This window comes from Rhinoderma darwinii, chromosome 2, assembly GCF_050947455.1.
Source record: "Rhinoderma darwinii isolate aRhiDar2 chromosome 2, aRhiDar2.hap1, whole genome shotgun sequence".
NCBI classification, from domain to species: domain Eukaryota; kingdom Metazoa; phylum Chordata; class Amphibia; order Anura; family Rhinodermatidae; genus Rhinoderma; species Rhinoderma darwinii.
The window spans coordinates 197,037,658-197,058,911 of NC_134688.1; the positions used below are offsets into that span (position 1 = coordinate 197,037,658).

The window sequence follows — 21,254 nt, forward strand, 5'->3', positions numbered from 1 at the left end:
TATGGTTTTGTAGCCCATTCCAGCCTTGTGCAGGTCTATGATCTTGTCCCTGACATCCTTAGAAAGCTCTTTGGTCTTGCCCATGTTGTAGAGGTTAGAGTCAGACGGATTAATTGAGTCTGTGGACAGGAGTCTTTTATACAGGTGACCATGTAAGACAGCTGTCTTTAATGCAGGCACCAAGTTGATTTGGAGTGTGTAACTGGTCTGGAGGAGGCTGAACTCTTAATGGTTGGTAGGGGATCAAATACTTATTTCTCTGTGCACAATGCAAATAAATATATATAATTTTGATTATGTGATTTTCTTTTTTTTTTTAAATATAATCTATCTCTCACTGGTAAAATTAACCTAGCCTAAAAATTCTAGACTGTTCATGACTTTAACAGTGGGCAAACTTACAAAATCAGCAAGGGATCAAATACTTATTTCCTCCACTGTATATGTAGGCCACTATCTACAGGGGTGAGCTATATGTTGGACACTATATACAGGGATGGGCTATATCTACAGAGTGTCCATATACAGGGGTGGGCTATATATGGAGCACTATACAGGGAGCTATATGTGAGGCACTATATACAGGGGTGTGGCTATATGTGGATCACGATTTATAGGGGGGATATATGTAGGGCACTATATACAGGCGTGGGCTATATGTTGGACACTATATACAGTGGCGGGCAATATGTGAAGCACTATCTACAGGGGTGGGTTTTATGCGGGGCACTATCTACAGGGGGGCTACATGTGGGGCACTATCTACAGGGTGGCTATATGTGCCCCATGGGCGATGAGTAAAGATGGCCTGCTGTTAGGGACAGCAGCCATCTTTAGTTGGTCGCCATGCATTTAGGCACAGTGACGTACCTATACAGCGACGTAATAGTACGTTGCATGTCGTTAAGGAGTTAAGCTGGAAAAATTAAGTGAGTGCACCCTATATATTTCCTGAAAGCAGACAGCCAAGATAATTGCAGTTGTATTAGCCTGCTGTTTATGTTTTGTGAAATAAAAAAGAAGAAATGCATTAAATCTCGCATTTGCATCTGAAAATCGCGTCCAAGCAGAGTATTGCACACAAGAAAACTATGTTTAAAATAATAAATCAATGTGTGCACAGTTCGCATACACCACACACCACCACATCAACAAGAGCTTGAACTCTCAAAAACGCTGAAACTTAGACCATGCAATATGTGTCCCTTAGCTATAAATGTGATAAAAGAATATACTGCACACCCCAAACAGCTACTATGCTACCAAAAAATTAACTTTTTGTGAAAGTACACAGAATGCATTGTATAAAAGTACAACTTAAACAGGCTCTGTCATCAGTTTATAAGCGCCCTATCTCCTACATAATCTGATAGGCGCTGTAATGTAGATAACAACAGTTGGTTTTTATTTTGAAAAACGATAATTTTTTTAGCACGTTATGAACAATTTTAGATTTATGCTAATTAGTTTCTTAATGACCAACTGGGCGTTTTTCACTTTTCACCAAGTGGGCGTTGTAAAGACAAGTGTATGACGCTGACCAATAAGTGACCAATCAGAGTCATACACCTCTTCATTCCAGCCCAGCTTGTTTCACTGCACAGCGTGATCTCACGAGATCACGCTGTGACGGGATTTCCTCCCACAGGTCCATCACTGATGGAAGAGTCAACAGACATCGCCTCCAGCTGTGCCAGGACGTTTATTTGAGTCTGCAGCGACTGTTCAGTCTGTTCAGTCTTCCATGGCTCTGATGAAGAACCTTGTGGGAGGAAGTCCCGTCACAGCGTGATCTCGCAAGATCACGCCGTGCAGTGAAACAGGCGTGGCATGAATGAAGGGAAGTGTATGACGGTGATTGGTCAGCATCATACACTTCACTTGGTAAAAAGTAAAAAAAACGTCATTAAGAACTAATTAGCATAAATCTAAAATTGTTCATAACGTGCTCAAAAATCATTGTTTTTCAAAATAAAAACCACTGTTATCTACATTACAGTACCTATCAGATTAGTTAAGAGTTAGGGCACTTATAAACTGGTGACAGAGACTCCTTAATTTATATGCACCTTCATGCAACTTGCATAAGTGATTATAAGCAAAAATATCATGACAATTCTTATTGCGACTAAAACGTTCCCTCAAGCAGATCTCTTATGAAAACATATTGTACTCTGCAAAAAAAGTTAGATGTGAAGAATTCATAAATTCCGCACATATCTAAGTTCACTGTAGTGTTTGTTTAAAAAAAAAAGCCAAAACCACACGAATGCACAAAAATGTTATGCATAAATTAGGGAATATACACTGTAAGTGTATAATTTCCCACCCCAATTTATGAACTTTAACCCTAATGAATTATTGGCAATAGCTAAACTAATCGAATGTGTTAACTAATACTGTTTTTTTTTGGGGTGGAACTTGCTGTATATTAACTCTTATGTTGATGGTCAGTGGGTGAAAATGTAATTCTTCTATTCCATCGGTCAGAAAGTGTTAGACATTTTTCTCTAGCAATAATCATTATTACTTTTATTGTAGCATGTAAAGGGTATAACTGTAGAAGGGGTCAGATGAATTTACGCTAAAGATCATTTACAGACCAGATAAGGACAGTGTAAAATGTATCGGTGTGTGTGTGCATGTGGTGCATGTGTTTGGTGTGGCTGTACTTGACGCCACAGTCCGGACACTGGTGGGCGTGTTGATCGTGGAGCTAATAAACTAACTACTTATGTGCAAAGGCTATGTGTGACAACCAGAGAGCAAATATGCTGCCACAGGGGTAATCTAAAGCCATACAGGGACAGGAGAAGGATCACAAATTCTCCTCCTCTCCCTGCATACTGTCTGCACCTCCCCCCACTATTTTCCATCTGCTCCTTCACACAGGTTGAAGTGTGAGCTGCTTAGCATGCTCTAGTTAAGTTAAGCCGCAATCTTAGTCTGTTTTAAAGCCGGGATTCAATCCATCTGGAACAAGGTTAACTTATAGCACGATGTATCAGATTCGTCCTTGGCTACTAAAGTGCTTCCTTGCCAGGATGTGTAAGATATGTGCTTGGTAGGGAAAGGGTTAAAGTCTAACTTCAGTGATAACCTAACAATGTAGCTTTTGTTAAGACTTAGGCTATATTCACATGAAGCGAAAAAAACAGCCGTTAAAAATGTATGAAACTGTATGTTTTTCATGGATGTTTTTAAACGGATGGCTTTCTTAAAAACGGCTGTTAAAAATGGATCCATTGACTTCAATGGGGGCCATCAGGCCGTGAAAACGTCCGAAAATAAAACATGTTCTATTCTTTCCACGGCCAGTATTCAAGGTTCATTAAAGAAACGGACGTGTGAATACACCTATAGAACCTCACTGTTCTGAAAACTGCCGTGTCACGCATTACTCAATGACAATATGAGCACTGGCGTAGCTATAGGGGTCGCAGCGGTCGCAATTGCGACCGGGCCCCGAAGCCAGGGGGGCCCACGGCCCCCCCGCACCACATCAATAAAAAGTTACTATAGTAACTCGGGCCGCGGGCCCCTGTTACTATAGTAACATACTTTACTTACCTTCCTGGTTCCGGATCGCAGCGGAGGTCCTGACGTCAAGCGCTGTGCGCAGCGCATGACGTCACAGCGCTATGCCGCCGCGCACAGCATCGAGACTACAGAACTACCGCCGCGGCCGAAGAGGAAGGTAAGGTTAGCCCTGACTGGCGGGGTCCGACTCACGGGACCCGCCAATCAGCTGTTTTGAAGGGGCCGCAGCACTCGTACGAGAGCTGCTCCCCTTCATTCCTGTCACTTCATTCCGGTCACATTGTGAATCGGTGTCGGCGATTCACAGTGTGGGCGAGTAGTGAAATGAAGGGGAAGCAGCTCTCGTACGAGTGCTGCGGCCCCTTCAAAACAGCTGATTTGCGGGTCCCGGGCGACACATCAGCTATTGATGGCCTATCCTGTGGATAGGCCATCAATGTTTAGGGACTGCACAACCCCTAAGCCTACGATGTAGCAGGCTTAGGGGGCCCATGAGACAGGATCACAGATTGTGTGATCCTGTCTGCTGGGCCCTGTATCTAAGCCAATCACATGGTAGGCTTAGATACATGGCCCATGCGTGATCCTGTCTGCTGGGCCTTGTATCTAAGCCTACCACACTGTAGGTTTAGATACAGGGCCCCAGCACACAGTAATCTTATACTGTATAAGATTACTGTCTGCTGGACCCTGTATCTAAGCCTACCTTGTGGTAGGCTTAGATACAGGGTCCCACAGACAGTATCACACATGGGCCCTGTATCTAAGCCTTAGGGTATGTGCACAGACACTAATTACGTCCGTAATTGACGGACGTATTTCGGCCGCAAGTACCGGACCGAACACAGTGCAGGGAGCCGGGCTCCTAGCATCATACTTATGTACGATGCTAGGAGTCCCTGCCTCGCTGCAGGACAACTGTCCCATACTGTAATCATGTTTTCAGTACGGGACAGTTGTCCTGCAGCGAGGCAGGGACTCCTAGCATCGTACATAAGTATGATGCTAGGAGCCCGGCTCCCTGCACTGTGTTCGGTCCGGTACTTGCTTCCGAAATACGTCCGTCAATTACGGACGTGATTAGTGTGTGTGCACATACCCTAACACATGTGTTACTAATCATTTTTTGTGTGTTTTCTTACAGGTTCGGTCGTTGGACTACGGCGGATTCCAGGACTACTTCGATGACAGCTTTTTTTTTTATTAATAAAATGGTTAATGAGGGTTGTGTGGGTTTTTTTTTTATTTCAATAAAATATTTTTTCTATGTCTTTGTGGTTTTTTTTAAACTATATTACTACCGCCTTAGTAATGGCCGCCGGCTGATTGACAGCATCCATTGCTAAGGCGGGGCTTAGTGTTAGCCGGTGCAGAGGCTAACACTAACCCCCTTTATTACCCCGGTACCCACCGCCACCAGGGGTGCTGGGAAGAGCCGGGTACGATCCAGTACCTGACCATCTGTAGTGATGGTCGGCCACTGGGGTGGCCGCAGGCTGGTATTATCAGGAGGGGAAGGCCAAAAACAGTGGCCCTTCCCATCCTGGTAATGCTGCCTGCTGCTGCTTTATTGTATCTGGCTGGTTATGAAAATGGGGGGGACCCCACGTCATTTAAAAAATAATTGGAAAGAACGATGTCGGGTCCCCCCCAATTTTCATAACCAGCCAGATACAACACAGCAGCAGCAGGCAGCATTACAAGGGTGGGAAGGGCCACTGTTTTTGGCCTTCCCCAACCTAATACTACCAGCCTGCGGCCACCCCGGTGCCTGCCCGTCACTACAGATGGTCGGGTACTGGTTTGTACCCGGCTCTTCCCAGTACCCATGGTGGCGGTGGGTACCGGGGTAATAATGGGGGTTAGTGTAGCCTCTGCATCGGCTAACATTAAGCCTCGCCTTAGTGATGGAGGTTGTCAATCAGCCAGCGGCCATTACTAAGGCGGTGATAATAAAGTTTAAAAAGATACAAGCACATAGAAAAAATATTTTATTGAAATAAAAAAACACAACCCTCATTAACCATTTTATTGAGAATAAAAAAAACGCCGTCATTGAAGTCCTCGTATCCGAAGTCCAACAACCAAACCTGTAAAAAAAACAAACACACAAAAATAATCAGTAACACATAAAGAAGCAAAATTATTATTCTTACCTATCCTGGGTCCAGCGCTGGAGCCGCAATGTCAGCGAGCTGGGCCCTGTATCTAATCCTATCATGTGTGATACAGTCTGCTGAGCTGTGTATCTAATCCAATCATGTATGATACTGTCTGCTGGGCCCTATATCTAATCCGATCATGTGTGATACTGTCTGCTGAGCCACTGTATCTAATCCTATCATGTGTGATACTGTCTGCTGAGCCACTGTATCTAATCCTATCATGTGTGGTACTGTCTGCTGAGCCACTGTATCTAATCCTATCATGTGTGATACTGTCTGCTGAGCCACTGTATCTAATCCTATCATGTGTGGTACTGTCTGCTGAGCCACTGTATCTAATCCTATCATGTGTGGTACTGTCTGCTGAGCCACTGTATCTAATCCTATCATGTGTGATACTGTCTGCTGGGCCACTGTATCTAATCCTATCATGTGTGATACTGTCTGCTGAGCTGTGTATCTAATCCTATCATGTGTGATACTGCCTTCTGAGCCACTGTATCTAATCCTATCATGTGTGATACTGTCTGCTCAGCCACTGTATCTAATCCTATCCATAGTTTATAGGGTCGTAGTGCTATAGATATGCTATGCTGTCTCATATACACACTTTTTTTTGGGGCGGACACATATGTATTGGGGCTATTTCCCGGACATTTTAAGCCCTGAGGGTATGTTCACACGGCAGCGTCTGTTACGGCTGAAATTACTGTGCTGTTTTCAGGAGAAAACAGCACCGTAATTTCAGCCGTAATGGCTTGTACTGGCGTCTTTTGCTGCGTCCATTACGGAAGTAATTGAAGCTGGTTTTCCATGGAGTCCATGGAAAACGGCTCCATTTACGTCTGAAGAAGTGACAGGCAGTTTTTTACGCGCCGCCTTTTGACAGCGGCGCGTAAAAAAAAATGACCATCGGCACAGAACATCGTAAGACCCATTCAGATGTTTTCCGACGCTTTTGAGCCGCATTTTCGGACGTAATTCAATGCTAAAACGCCCGAATTACATCCGTAAATAGTGTGTGTGTGAACCCAGCCTTAGTGACGCCCCGGCTGCTAGTGCTGCATTGTTGGGTCACTTAGGAGACCCAGCGATGCAGCTGAAAGCTGCGGACCGTCGGCCATGAGAAGTTTGCGGGGGGGGGGGGGGGGGCAGTAAGAATTTTTGCATCGGGGCCCATGAGCCTCTAGCTACGCCCCTGAATATGAGCAACACTGTCATCAGTTACTAAGTAGCCTATCACATATATTACTACTGAACATTACTAAATAAGTGATAGTACGCTGAAATCAGCATGCCTGTCACATTTTTTACGCTGCCCTCAGACAGGGCATAAGTGAAAGTCCCACGACATTTAAAAAAAATTAATTAAAAAATAATTGGAAAGAACGATGAGTGCCCCCCCTCAATTTTCATAACCAGCCAGATACAACACAGCCGCAGCAGGCAGCATTACCAGGGTGGGAAGGGCCACTATTTTTGGCCTTCCCCAGCCTGATAATACCAGCCTGCGTCCGCCCCAGTGCCTTACCGTCACTACAGATGGTCGGGTACTGGTCCGTACCCGGCTCTTCCCAGTACCCCTGGTGGCGGTGGGTACCGGGGGAATGATGGGGGTTAGTGTTAGCCTCTGCACCTGCTAACATTAAGACCCGCCTTAGTAATGAAGGTTGTCAATCAGCCAACGGCCATTACTAAGGCGGTAATAATAAAGTTTAAAAAAATACAAGCACATAGAAAAAATATTTTATTGAAATAAAAAAACACAACCCCCATTAACCATTTTATTGAGAATAAAAAAACGCTGTCATTGAAGTAGTCCTCAAATCCGAAGTAGTCCAACAACCGAACACACAAAAATAATTAGTAACACATAAAGAAGCAAAACAATTATTATTCTTACCTTGCCTGGGTCCAGCGCTGGAGCCACCATGTCAGCAAGCTGGGCCCTATATCTAATCCAATCATGTGTGATACTGTCTGCTGAGCTACTGTATGTAATCCCATCATATGTGATACTGTCTGCTGGGCCCTATTTCTAATCCTATCGTGTAATACTGACTGCTGAGCCACTGTATCTAATCCTATAATGTGTGATACTGTCTGCTGAGCTGTGTACCTAATCCCATCATGTGTGAAACTGTCTGCTGGGCCTTATATCTGATCCTGTCATGTGTGATACTGTCTGCTGAGCCACTGTATCTAATCCTATCATGTGTGATACTGTCTGCTGGGTCACTGTATCTAATCCTATCATGTGTGATACTGTCTACTGAGCCAATGTATCTAATCCTATCCATAGTTTATGGGGTCGTAGTGCTATGCTATGCTATCTCCTATACACACACATTTTTTTTGGGGGGGGGGGGTTATATGTATTGGGGCTATTTCCCCTGACATAATAAGTGCTTAGTGACGCCCCTTGCTGCTAGTGCTGCATTGTTGGGCCACTTAGGAGACCCAGCGATGCAGCTGAAAGCTGCGGACCGCCGGCCATGAGAAGTTTACGGGGGGGGGGCAATAAGAACTTTTGCATCGGGGCCCATGAGCCTTTGGCTATGCCCCTGGTCATACTTATGGGGCAATAATGAGTTCACTTGCGCCTCCTTTCAGTTCTCCTTTCTTCGCCCAATCAATATGTAAGTGGGTGCTGTGGTAGTGAACAGTAGATACGACACCGATGTTGGGTTAACTTTTATTTCACTGTAGAAAATAAGAAAATAAGAATTGGATCCCTTTCTTGGGGTGGAACATTGACTTCAGATCACACAGGTCTTCATAAATGGGTGCAGGTGCATGGGCATGCGATAGCCATGGGCGGGAGGTTGGGACGTGGAAGTGTGCAGCTCAATGTCTGTTTCGTCTTTTCCGTGTGGGCAAGTCTCTGGTGCACGACTACGGGAATTGGGCTTCCTTGTCCTCGTCAGGGGAAAACAAATCCAGTACCTGTGCTCCTCAGCGTCGTGTCTCTCCTCCTTGGGGCTGATTCCAATGTCTGGCTGCTGCACCTCTGCACGGCTGGACCTCTGGACAGCTGGACGGCTGGACACCGCACGGCTGGACCTCTGCACGGCTCGGTACGGCTGGACCTCTGCACGGCTGGACCTCTGGCACAGCTGGACACCTGCACGGCTAGACCTTTGCACGGCTCTGTACGGCTGGACCTCTGCACGGCTCCGCACGGCTGGACCTCTGCACGGCTCTGCACGGCTGGACCTCTGGCCCAGCTGGACACCTGCACGGCTGGACCTCGGCACGGCTCTGTACGGCTGGACCTCTGCATGGCTCCGCACGTCTGGACCTCTGGCATAGCTGGACACCTGGCACGGCTGGACCTCTGACACGGCTGGACCTCTGGCACGGCTGGACACCTGGCTCGGCTGTACCTCGGCACGGCTCTGTACTGCTGGTGGCTGCGGGTTGAGGGCTGAGTACTCACTGCGGCCTCTTCTCGATACAACCTCGTCCTGCACAGGTCTCTGTCGCCGCTTCTTTTGGCCGCCGCTTCTTTTGACCGCCGCTTCTCTCGGCCGCCGCTTCTCTCCACCGATGCTCCACTCCGCTTCACTCTCCACCCTCTTCCTCCTCTCTCCACGCGCCCTTCTGACCACTTCCGGTCGCGCGTCACTCCCCTCCTCCTCCCTGCTCGTGCCCTTCTGACCACTTCCGGTCGCGCGTCACCTCCGTCCCGGCGCATGCGCCTGACAGCCGCCGACGCCATGATGATGCCCCGCTCTACTCCCGACTCTGGACAGGTGAGTCCACAAGGATGTTGACCACCCTTACAAATACGTTTATTTAACCGGTTCAGGACCAGGCTGTTTTGAGCCTTCAAGACCAGACACAGTTTAGCCATTTTTAGCCTGCATTAGTTAAACGGCTATAACTTTTTTAAGCATTTTTATACACATTTTTTGCTATTTTAGAATTTCTATGCTTAAAGTTTGAAAATAATAGTAAAAAAATATGCTTTTTTATTTTTCAGCTAATTTTTTCTGGTAATAAGTTAGATTTAACCAAAAATTGATCTTTTATTTGTGATCGTCATTGTTTACCATAAATGTTGATATATTACATGTCTATTTTAGGGTAATTGGGTCTGGGCTAGCGTTACGTCAATGATTGGCGGGGGAATGTTTATTTTGGGCAGGTATTTTATGTGTCATTATTATAAAGGTTTTTTTCCCTTTTATTTTACTTTTTATTTTTTTATTATTATGGTCTGTCCCTCAAAGGTCAGCAGCCGCAGTTACAGGGGAAATTAGCCCTTTTATAGTAACTATTGTCACTAATAGGGCTGTGCTAGGTCTAGTTAGCGCTCATTGTGCGCTGTGTAAAGTAGATCGGAGAAGATAGAAGCAGCTTAAGATTGCTCGGGCAGCAAGCTAAAACCCGTGCCGTAAATACTCTATGGCGTGGGTTTTAAGAACCCCAACCACCAGACGTTTATATACAACCGGCGGTCGGGAACCGGTAAATCTATATTGTATTAAGTCACAGTTTATTTTAAGTACCCTTAATATAATATGGCATTGCACTGCCCATAATATTGGTATTGCAAAAATGCTAACAGGGTGTTTATCTTGCCGCTATACCCCTCATGCCAGTCACAATGCGGTCAAAAGGTTGCTATTACGTACTGTTGGTTACATCTCAATGGCTTATGTCTGGAATTTACTAACTTCACTGTTAGGGTATGTTCACACGCAATATTTACGGACGTAATTCAGGCGTTTTACGCCTGGAATTACGGCCGAAAATACTGCTTGAAAGCGTCGGCACACATCTGCCCATTCATTTGAATGGGTTTTACGATGTACTGTGCAGACGGCTTTAACTTTCATCCCCTCCTCTTTAACAGTGTCCAAGATTGAAGCTTTAAAGGGAACCTGTCACCAGCATTTCACCTATTGAACTCTACTCACCCCTCACTGGCCGCTGCTATCAAAAGTTCATTGCCATTATCCCCTTTCCTAAACTCATCCTCCGACTGTAAATATCGGTCTGCAAACTTTTCGCGCCTTTTATGGTAATAATCCAGCAGTCTCGTTCGTTCTTCTTCTTATGCCCACCCTGAATGCTGAATTCTCGTCTGACATAGCGTGCATGCGCCCGTCATGTATGGTCCGGCACCCATCCCTGCTTCGTCCAGGCCTCAAATCTAGTTACTGCGCATACGCTGCTATGGTGTCCCGTTGTGCGCACACACCAGAACAAGGGATCGGTGCACAAGCGTGGGATTTCGTGTGTGCTGGGTGGAGTCAAGGAGCTCTTATTTAAAAGTAAGGAGGCGGGGTTAACTCGGAAAGGCTTGAGGTAATGAAGATATAACTCATTTAGAATAAAGATGTGACACTTATGCTCATTAGCATACGGCGCGGGAATACTAAAAAACTGAATACTAAAGGTACAGAATCTACTTAGAAGATAATTATAGATTACATAAAAATTATTTTTCACCCACTTCCACCAGGCATTGCTGGTTTAATAGGTGAAATGCTGGTGACAGGTTCCCTTTAACGGGGCCATCTCCTGCCTTCTATATACTTCGTGCCCAAGTACTTCAGTACCCTAGCAGATGACCGGTTCATGTGACCTGTCCTCCACTCGCCCTTCTTTTCTGCATGGCTGCTGCAACTCAACCGCAGCTGATTCCACACATAGGAGGCAAAAACCGAATCTATAAGGATTCCAGGTTCTTGGCACCCAATTACAAAATTGGACTATGCCGCAACCGCAAAGCTCATTCCCAGAGTGGGTCGCTGCATCAGAGCAGGACGAAGCTGAGCGGGCATCCGTGTGTCACACTGTCAGTCTACACATTCTCTAGCATTTTATTCAAGGATGCAATACAGTGTGATAAATATATAATAATAGGGACAGCCTCATGGGGCAAATACGTTTTCATAACATTGCTAAGTCTTACCATGTTCTTTTTGGATGTGAAATAGGTCACTTCGGATCAGTGAAGGCTTTTAAACTAATGGAATATTTAATTTTATCCCAACAGAAAGGAGCAAAGATATTTCTGAGAGAGTCTTCACAACAACAATTATTGGATTTATCACCTGCTCTGTCTCCATTGTATTTCTGATTGGCTTGTGCATATGGTTTAGGATAGAAATTGTTCTTTTATACCGCAGTATAACTGGAGTAGATGAAACCATTGGAGGTAAGTATTTAACCTCTTAATGACCGTACTTGAAAAGGACTTAATGACCAGCTAAATTTTTCTGTTTTTGCCTCTCTCCCTTTCAGCAGCCATAAGTTTTTTTTATTTTTTTCATTGACATGGCCGTATGAGGCCCTGTATTATGCGCGAGAAATTGTATTATTTTTTTTCACAGTTTGGGGGTAGAAAAAAAAAAATTTCTACGTCGTGAATATAGGAAAAAGCGATTCCCAACATAGTTTTTCTTGTTTATTTTTTAGCCCGTTTGCGTTTCACACTAAATAACCTGTTATATTAATTCTTTAGGTTTTTACGGTCGCTTAGATACCTAATATGTGTAGGTTTTTTGTTTTTATTTAGGGGCAATTAAATATTTTTTATGCAAAATAATGTCTTTTTTTGGGACATTTTTGGATTAATATTTATTTTTTTGTTAGTCTTTTTTTTAAATCCCATTAAGGGATAACTTTATTTACATCTTTATTTTTTACTTATAATGTATTAGCATACTCCTGTATGCTAATAATATCTCACTTTGACACAGGCTGCAGTTAGGGCAGCACATACTGTGTCATTCAGTGCTTGCTCATTATCAGATATTTCTTTTGGTAGTTTATTAACATATAGATGCTAGTGACATGAGAGACTGTTGTGTTAGAGCATTACCAGTAAGTAATTTGGTTCAGCTCCTATGTTCATCAGTTCCACACCCACAATTACCCTGCATTCAGGGAATCACAGCATGGAAGATATAAACGTGGCATGCAAGGCTGTTGTATTAAAGTACTAAGGGTATGTGCACACGTAGTGGTTTCAGGCGTATTTCGGGGCGTTTACGCCTTGAAAAGCGCCTGAAAAAACTGAAGCTATTTGCATACTGCCGCACCCCTCTATGTTCACAGGTCCTTCCCTGCTCTAATTCCAGGCAGCCCCCTCCCTGCACACTGTCCTACACACTAAGGCCCCATGCACACGAAAGTAAAAATGCCCGTAATAGACTTCTATTGGCCACGGGTACCTTCCCGTATGCTTACGGGAAGGTGCCCGTGCAGTTGAAAAAGATAGAACATGTCCTATTTTAGACCGTAATTACGGCACGGGCAGGCCCATATAAGTCTATGGGGCTCCCGTAATTACGGGTGACGTGTGTGCACCCGTAATTACGGGAGCATTGCTAGTCGACGTCGGTGTATAGTCACTGTCCAGGGTGCTGAAAGAGTTAAATGATCGGCAGTAACTCTTTCAGCACCCTGGACTGTGGCTACCGATCACAATATAGATAAAGCTGTAAAAAAAAAAAAAAAGACGTTCATACTTACCCAGAACTCCCTGCTTCTTCCTCCAGTCCGGCCTCCTGGGATGACGTTTCAGCCCATGTGACCGCTGCAGCCAATCACAGGCTGCAGCGGTCACATGGACTGCTGCATCATCCAGGGAGGTCGGACTGGATGTCAAGAGAGGGACGCGTCACCAAGACAACGGCCGGGTAAGTATGAATTTCTTTTACTTTTATTACTGAAAGGGCTGTCCCTTCTCTCTATCCTGCACTGAGCTGCCGATTAGTGCGGTGCAATTTTGCAGCGAAAACGTGCCCGTAAATACGGGTGGAATACGTGTGACCAAGGACCCGTATTTACGCCAGCATTTACGGGAGGACAAAAATACGTTTGTGTGCATGAGGCCTAATAATCATTATCCTTTGTGCCTCCATCTATCCCTGATCTAAGTACAGGCACCCATCTCCCTCCCCCGCCCCTTTCATATATGGACACAGTGAAGTCAAGGACTTCTCCTGGAACGGAATCCCCAATCCCCGGCTACAGTGTTGCCAATAAAAACACCCTCCTCCTCACATGTACTTCGCACTGTGAGGAGGAGAAGGAGAGAGCGAGCGACGGAAGACACGACCGTCACACTACACACCGACACCAAATAGTTAAAATGTGCGCATGCGCAATGGAAAATACACGGCTGCTGAAAACGCAGCCATATCATTTAACAGAGCATGCGTGGTGGAGTGTGTGTCAACCACGCATGCTCTAAGCAGATAGGGAAACACGTGGTACAGTTACGTCATTTGTGACGTAACCGTACCTTGTGAAAGCCAGAAACAGGAAGTTAGTTGGCGGAGCGAATGGAGGGGTCTGCACAGGAAGTGCAAATTTTGGATTACCAAGTGGTCACGTGACGGAAGATGAGATACGCTGCTACATTCATCTGATCAAACGTAAGTACATTGCAAGGTTATATGTTTTCCATTGTTTAGTTTAACTAAATGTAATTTTTTGCTTCTGGAAAATCCCTTTAAAAATTCCGGCTGACCGCAGTTAGCACCAGTATCGCATCCCCACGTCATATTTATTTATCTAAAAAGCTCATATGAAGGTTTGGTGGGAAACTTACACTACAGATCTGCTGAAGCTGTCCCCATTTCTGACTGTCGGATGAAGAAAACTGTGCTCACTTTCTTCTCCTGACTACAAAAACAAACAAAACAGAAAACTCAAAATAAAATATGTGTTTTTTTTCACCCAGTAAAGCCAATTACAGTTTTAACACATTGGTACCGGCAGTCAGAGATGTATAAGGCAGAATAAGGGCCTCAACAAAGGTCCTCATATCTCAACTTCATTAGCTCCTGCTAGTATGACATAGAGGGAATTTCTCTCCAGGATTTCGGTGGAGATAGACCCTATTTGTACAGCTTACAATGAATTGTAATATGATGTGTTATTGCCGTTGTGCTGTGTCAGGTGCATCTCTGTGGGCACGGCTGCAGCTGCACCTACTCTGTCGGCAACATGGAAAAATACAGTGTAGATGTTATTACTATTCTAGTCATGGATATATTGAAAAAGGTGATGTCCAGCACCCCGTCCAATAAAATCCAAACTTTAATTCATAACTTTAAAACAAAGTAAAAACATTCTCGTGAAGGACGCATACGCGTTTCGAGGTTCTTAGTCATAGCTGGCTTCCCACAGCTCTGAGTTCTGAGTTTTCAACTCAGAGCTGTGAAAAGTCAGCAATGACTAAGACACTTTACGGTTAGAAACGCATAAAAGTCCTTCCCGGGAATATTTTTTTACTATGTTTTAAAGTTTTGAATTAAAGTTTGGATTTTATCGAACCAAGTGCTGGATATTAGGCTTCTTTCACACTGACGTTACTATGAGTTTACATCTCTTCCGTCAGAGGAAGAGAGGATCGATACATTAAATGGAAAGCTACGGTTCCATTAGAACTACCTTTGATTTAAATTTGTATCAGTTGATTTCCATTTGTCTCCGTTCGCTAGGTTTCCGTTTTTTGAACGGAAGCAAAAGTTGTGCAGACTGCCCTTTTGTTTCCGTTCAAAAAACCGGAAACCTAGAGAACGGAGACAAACGGAAAGATACTGATACAAAAGAATTGCCGTTGAAATCAATGGTAATTCTAACGGAACCCTTGCTTTCCGTTTAATGTATCGATCCTCTCTTCCTGTGACGGAAGAGAGGTAAACTGATACTAACGGTAGTGTGAACTTAGCCTTACCTTTTTAAATATATCCACTATTTGCATCTGCTGCCAATGCAGAATCGTTTATGTCTACAAGCACGAAATGAAATTACAGCATGGTGTCAGAAATATCTCAGGTGCATGGTTAGTGGACCTATGTGTTGACCATTTTGTTTTTCTTCACACAGATGGGAAAGAATACGATGCTTACCTGTCTTTCGAAAGTTTTTCCACCAGTGAATCAGATGAAAGACATTTTGCATTTCAGACTCTTGCTCCAATCTTGGAAAATTGTTTTGGTTTTAAACTATGCATTTTTGAGAGAGATGTAATTCCAGGAGGAGGTAAGAATTACTTTCTTCACTTAATCTGTATCTGAGCATAAACTTTTAGATATTAAAGGGAAACGACTCAAAATCTGAACACTTAAAGGGATTGTCCCAGTATTAAATGTTATTGCAATATAATTCAGCATTAAAAATTAATTTGTTTTGTAATTTTCCTTATGTAGAAAAAATGCTCGATTTGCAAGATATTTCTTTTTATTTCATTATAATTGCGCCCCCTTGTGTTCAATCTGTATAGAAATGTGCCTGTCCTCAACTGAGCTGAATAAGGTAGGACTCAGAGGCTCAGTTCCATTCTTCAACTGCCACCAGCTAAGAGAAAATTCCTTTTCTGCTTGTCAGTAAAGAAGTAGAGAAGAAGCTGTAATTTAGAAACACAGCTTGTAGTGCGGATGGAGACTCATATAGTAAGAAACACACAGTTAAATAAGCAAGTTTACTTAGATGTAGAGAGAGCCTGCATACAGTGTTGAGCTCTCACTTCTTCTTCTTATCCTGTCACTGTGTGTAAGCTGCAGACTCTCCCTCTTCTTGAGTTATATTGGGCTGGGCTCTCCCTCTAAAAAGGCATGTAATGCCATTTGTAAAGCATCCCCTAGGGAGGAGGCAGAGGCAGTAAAACAGAATGATCTGCCTATACAATCTATGACAAGGAGGGGGAGGAGCTGCAGCACTGTGGACACGCCTCTGAGCTGCCAGCCTGAAGAAAATCTAGCAGAGCAATGATTGGGAGATCTCTGGGTCCATCTAAAATACAGGGCTGATTCTAGCTTTGTTAAAAAGAGATTGTCATGCATTATATTATGTCTGAATTTATTTTTTCCAATTAATTCTGGGACAACCCCTTTAACTTTGAAATATTTTATAAAGACCATTAGCCTCCCCTGCTCTCACCCCTATTTTAACATTCCTGAAGATTCAGTCTCTGAGATAGCATGGTCTATTATTACTGCCTTTGACACAATTGTTTTCTACACTTTTGGTAGTCAAGGAGGCAACTTGAGGTCAAACATTGTATTATATACCACACTGATATTAATGATATAGTAATGAGCAACCTGCAGCTAGGACTACTTGCCCACATTGGCAGATGCCAACGGCATTTATATGTACATATGTATCCACACTTCCCAACATTTAAATCACAAATTCTCATTCAGCCTGGGAACAACCTCAAAACTGCCAGGAAAGGCCCGTTTTATTCAAATCTGCATAAGCCCAGGCTCTTTGAGGCCCAGTTTGTGGGACAGTTACATAATTTCTCCCATGCATCCCTCATACATTCATTTCCCAAAAACATCAAACTCTCTCCCACCAACGAAACCTTCAAAAGCAACCTGAAAACCCACCTCACAAATGAAGGTGACATTTAGGCTGGATTCACACGAGGTCATTACGTCCGTAATTGACGGACGTATTTCGGCCGCAAGTCCCGGACCGAACATAGTGCAGGGAGCCGGGATCCTAGCATCATACTTATGTACAATGCTAGGAGTCCCTGCCTCGCTGCCGGACACCTGTCCCGTACATAGTTACATAGTTAGTACGGCTGAAAAAAGACACATGTCCATCAAGTTCAACCAAGGGAAGGGAAAAGGGAAGGAAAAATTTCTACACATAGGAGCTAATATTTTTTTGTACTAGGAATTTATCTAACCCTTTTTTAAAGCCATCTACTGTCCCTGCTGCGACCAGCTCCTGCGGTGACTATTCCATAGATTCACAGTTCTCACTGTAAAGAAGCCTTGTCGCCTCTGCAGCTTGAACCTTTTTTTCTCCAGACGGAGGGAGTGCCCCCTTGTTTTTTGAGGGGGTTTTACAAGGAACAGGATTTCACCATATTTTTTGTATGTGCCATTAATATATTTATATAAGTTAATCATGTCCCCCCTTAGTCGTCTTTTTTCAAGGCTAAATAGGTTTAATTATTTCAATCTTTCCTCATAACTTAAATTCTCCATGCCCCTAATTAGCTTCATTGCTCTTCTTTGTATTTTTTCCAACTCCAGGGCATCACTTATAACCGGTGACCATTCAGAGTAGGAATCATTGACCACAACTCTCTGGATACGGTCCTTGAGCCAATTCTCAATCCAATTACAAACTATATTTTCTAAACCTATAGTCCGTAATTTACCCATTAGGCGTCTATGGGGGACAGTGTCAAATGCCTTTGAAAAGTCCAAAAACACTAAATCCACAGCGGCCCCTCTGTCTAGACTTCTGCTCACCTCTTCATAAAAACAGATTAGGTTAGTTTGACAACTTCTGTCCTTAGTAAAACCGTGCTGGCTGTCACTTATAATGCTATTTATTGTCACATAATCCTGTATATAGTCCCTCAATAGCCCCTCAAACATTTTCCCCATGATGGATGTTAAGCTTACTGGTCTATAATTACCCGGGGAAGACATAGAGCCCTTTTTGAAAATAGGCACCACATTTGCCCTGCGCCAGTCCCTTGGCACTATACCAGTCACTAGAGATTCTCTGAATATTATGAAAAGGGGGACAGAAATAACTGAACTAAGCTCTTTAAGAACTCTAGGGTGTAACCCATCTGGTCCCGGGGCCTTGTGCACATTTATTTTATTTAATTTAGCTTGGACCATCTCTACATTCATCCAATTCAGTATATCAACTGATATATTAACAGCACTGGCACCGGCTACATCAGCTGCTCCTTCTTCAGTTGTATATACAGAGCTAAAGAACCCATTTAGAAACTCTGCCTTCTCTTGATCCCCTGTGATCAACTCCCCATTACCATTATCTAGGGGTCCCACATGTTCAGACCTGGGCTTTTTTGCATTTATATGCTTGAAGAATTTTTTAGGATTTGTTTTACTATCCTTGGCCACCTGCCTTTCATTTTGTATTTTTGCTAATTTTATTACATTTTTACAGATTTTATTAAGCTCCTTATATTTTACAAAGGCTACAGCTGTACCCTCAGATTTGTATTTTTTAAATGCCCTTTTTTTGTCATGTATTGCCCCTTTCACAGAATGTGTAAGCCATGTGGGGTTTAATTTGAGTCGTTTATACTTGTTACCTGTAGGAATAAATTTTGCACTATAATAACTCAAAGTAGATTTGAAAATCTCCCATTTATCATTTGTTCCATTATTTGACATTAGTTCTTCCCAGTCTATATCCTGAATTGCCGCCCTCATCCTGGGGAAATTGGCTTTCTTAAAATTAAATGTTTTTGCCCTCCCAGCCTGCGTTTGTTTTTTACAGTATAGGTAAAATGTAACTATATTATGATCACTGTTACCGAGGTTTTCACGAACATTGACATTCCCAACAAGATCTGCATTATTAGAAATGACCAGATCCAACAGAGCTTCACCTCTAGTCGGGTCTTCCACAAACTGGCCCATAAAATTTTCCTGCAACAGGTTGAGGAAATGTCTCCCCTTTGCAGTTGAAGCCGAACCATGACACCAATTAATATCCCGGAAATTAAAATCTCCCATTATCACTACAGTACCCGCCTGTGCAGCCCGCTCCATCTGTTTATATAGCTGAACTTCCATCTCCTCAGTGAACTGAAAACATGATTACAGTACGGGACAGTTGTCCAGCAGTGAGGCAGGGACTCCTAGCAGCATACATAACTATGATGCTAGGAGCCCGGCTCCCTGCACAGTGTTCGGTCCAGGACTTGCGGCCGAAATACGTCCGTCAATTACAGACGTAATGACCTCGTGTGAATCCAGCCTTATTGTCCCTCACCTGGACTTATTGTTAAACAGTCCTCCATAGTATTCGGTAATATTAGGGGTATATATATAGATAGATAGATAGATAGATAGATAGATAGATAGATAGATAGATAGATAGATAGATAGATAGATAGATAGATAGATAGATAGATAGATAGATATAAAAACCTCTGGATCTATTTCTTTATTTTTCCACTGCACATGGAGTTTCTACCCTTACCTGCTGTCTCTCATCACTCATATTATTTATACATGTTATGCATTTAAACCCCTCTGTATTTTCTCTGCAGAGCACCATGAAAGTTATTTTGTTAAAATTAATACTACTACTAATTCTAATAATAAATATATTTTTTAACTTTTTTTTTTATATTACTACTAAAAAACACAAGTTTTTGCATAAATAATATTTATTAGGCATATATCAACATACACATGTCCAATATCCCTATGATCATAATACCCTGTATAACTGATTTTAAAACTTGCATTCATAGGGTTAAACAGAGAATCCCACATTTATATTCTTGCCTTAAAAAAACAAAAAAAGTGAGGGTTAATTCTGGTATTATGCCTGCTATTTTAATTATAAGCATTTATACATTGAGCTTATACTTCACTCCAGTAGCCATTATTGTTTTGTTTTTTTTAAGAAAGAATCTGATATTAAAATAATCTATTTGAACATTGTAGGTAAGAAATTTAGTCAAACAAGAATTCATATGTATATGGCAAGTTGCTAAATCACATTACTTTCACAGATTTTTATCAGATTTTTTTTTTGTAGGAAATGCCTTTTTTTTTTCTTAAACCACAATGTTATTTCATATGACTTACAGTATTTCACTATATGTGTTCAGCATAGTACTTTGACTGAAATACCTGCTAATCTACATTTTTTTTTATATTGCAGCTTTGGTTGATGACATACACTCATTCCTCGAAAAGAGCCGAAGATTAATCATTGTCTTAAGTAGAGACTACATTTCTTGCAAAGCAATGTATGAACTTGAGAGTGGGTTACACAAAGCAATGGTGGAGAGACAGATTAAAGTCATTTTGATTGAATTCACACCTTTAAGTGAGCAAAGCTTCCTACCAGAATCTCTGCAACTTCTTAAGATGAGAAGAAGAGTCAAATGGAAAGGAGATAAATCTTATACTCTTAATTCACAATTTTGGAAAAAAATCCAGTATTTAATGCCAGCAAAGCCTACCAAGTCAAGTAGCAGTTTTTCAGCACAAAACGTAATGAAGACAAATGATAATGAGATGATAATTTTGAATAACTGAATGAACCTGACTCACAGGGAAAGTCGATTAAAATAGGCATTAGCTTTAAAGGCTATGTAAACCTTTGAAAGCAATTTTTTTAAATCAAAAGTTCAATCAGTGTGTTTTGTGCAACTTTATAATTACCGTATTTTTCAGACTATAAGACGCAGTTTTCAGCAAGAATAAATCTTGCTACAAAGTCCCTGCATCTTATTGTTGGGCCCCCTGACCGCTCCTTACTTAACCCCTTCCCGACCAGTGATGTCCCGGCATGCTCCATACACTGCGGCTGTCAGCTTCTGACACGCTGCTCTAACGGCCGTGAACAGCGATCACACTGTTAAACTAGTTAAATGCCGCGGTCAATAGTGACCGCGGCATTTATAGTGGTTTTACCATAAAGGACATTATGACATATCCACAGGATATGTCATAAATGTCAGATAGATACGGGTCCCACCTCTGGGACCCGCATCTATCATTAGAACGGGGCCCCGTTCTATCTTACCCTGCTCTGCCGTCTTCC

The 21,254-nt window shown here is 42.9% G+C and overlaps 1 protein-coding gene across 1 annotated transcript in view; it reads left to right on the forward strand.

Annotated features, from left to right (window-relative positions):
- Positions 1-20,746, forward strand: part of IL18R1 (interleukin 18 receptor 1) — a 94,417-nt gene extending 73,671 nt beyond the window's left edge. The window contains exons 10-12 of the mRNA XM_075851115.1: positions 11,716-11,877; positions 15,564-15,719; positions 20,367-20,746. Coding sequence (XP_075707230.1) covers positions 11,716-11,877; positions 15,564-15,719; positions 20,367-20,746 — 698 coding nt within the window. The remainder of the gene's footprint in view (positions 1-11,715; positions 11,878-15,563; positions 15,720-20,366) is intronic.
- The last annotated feature ends 508 nt before the right edge of the window (positions 20,747-21,254 follow it).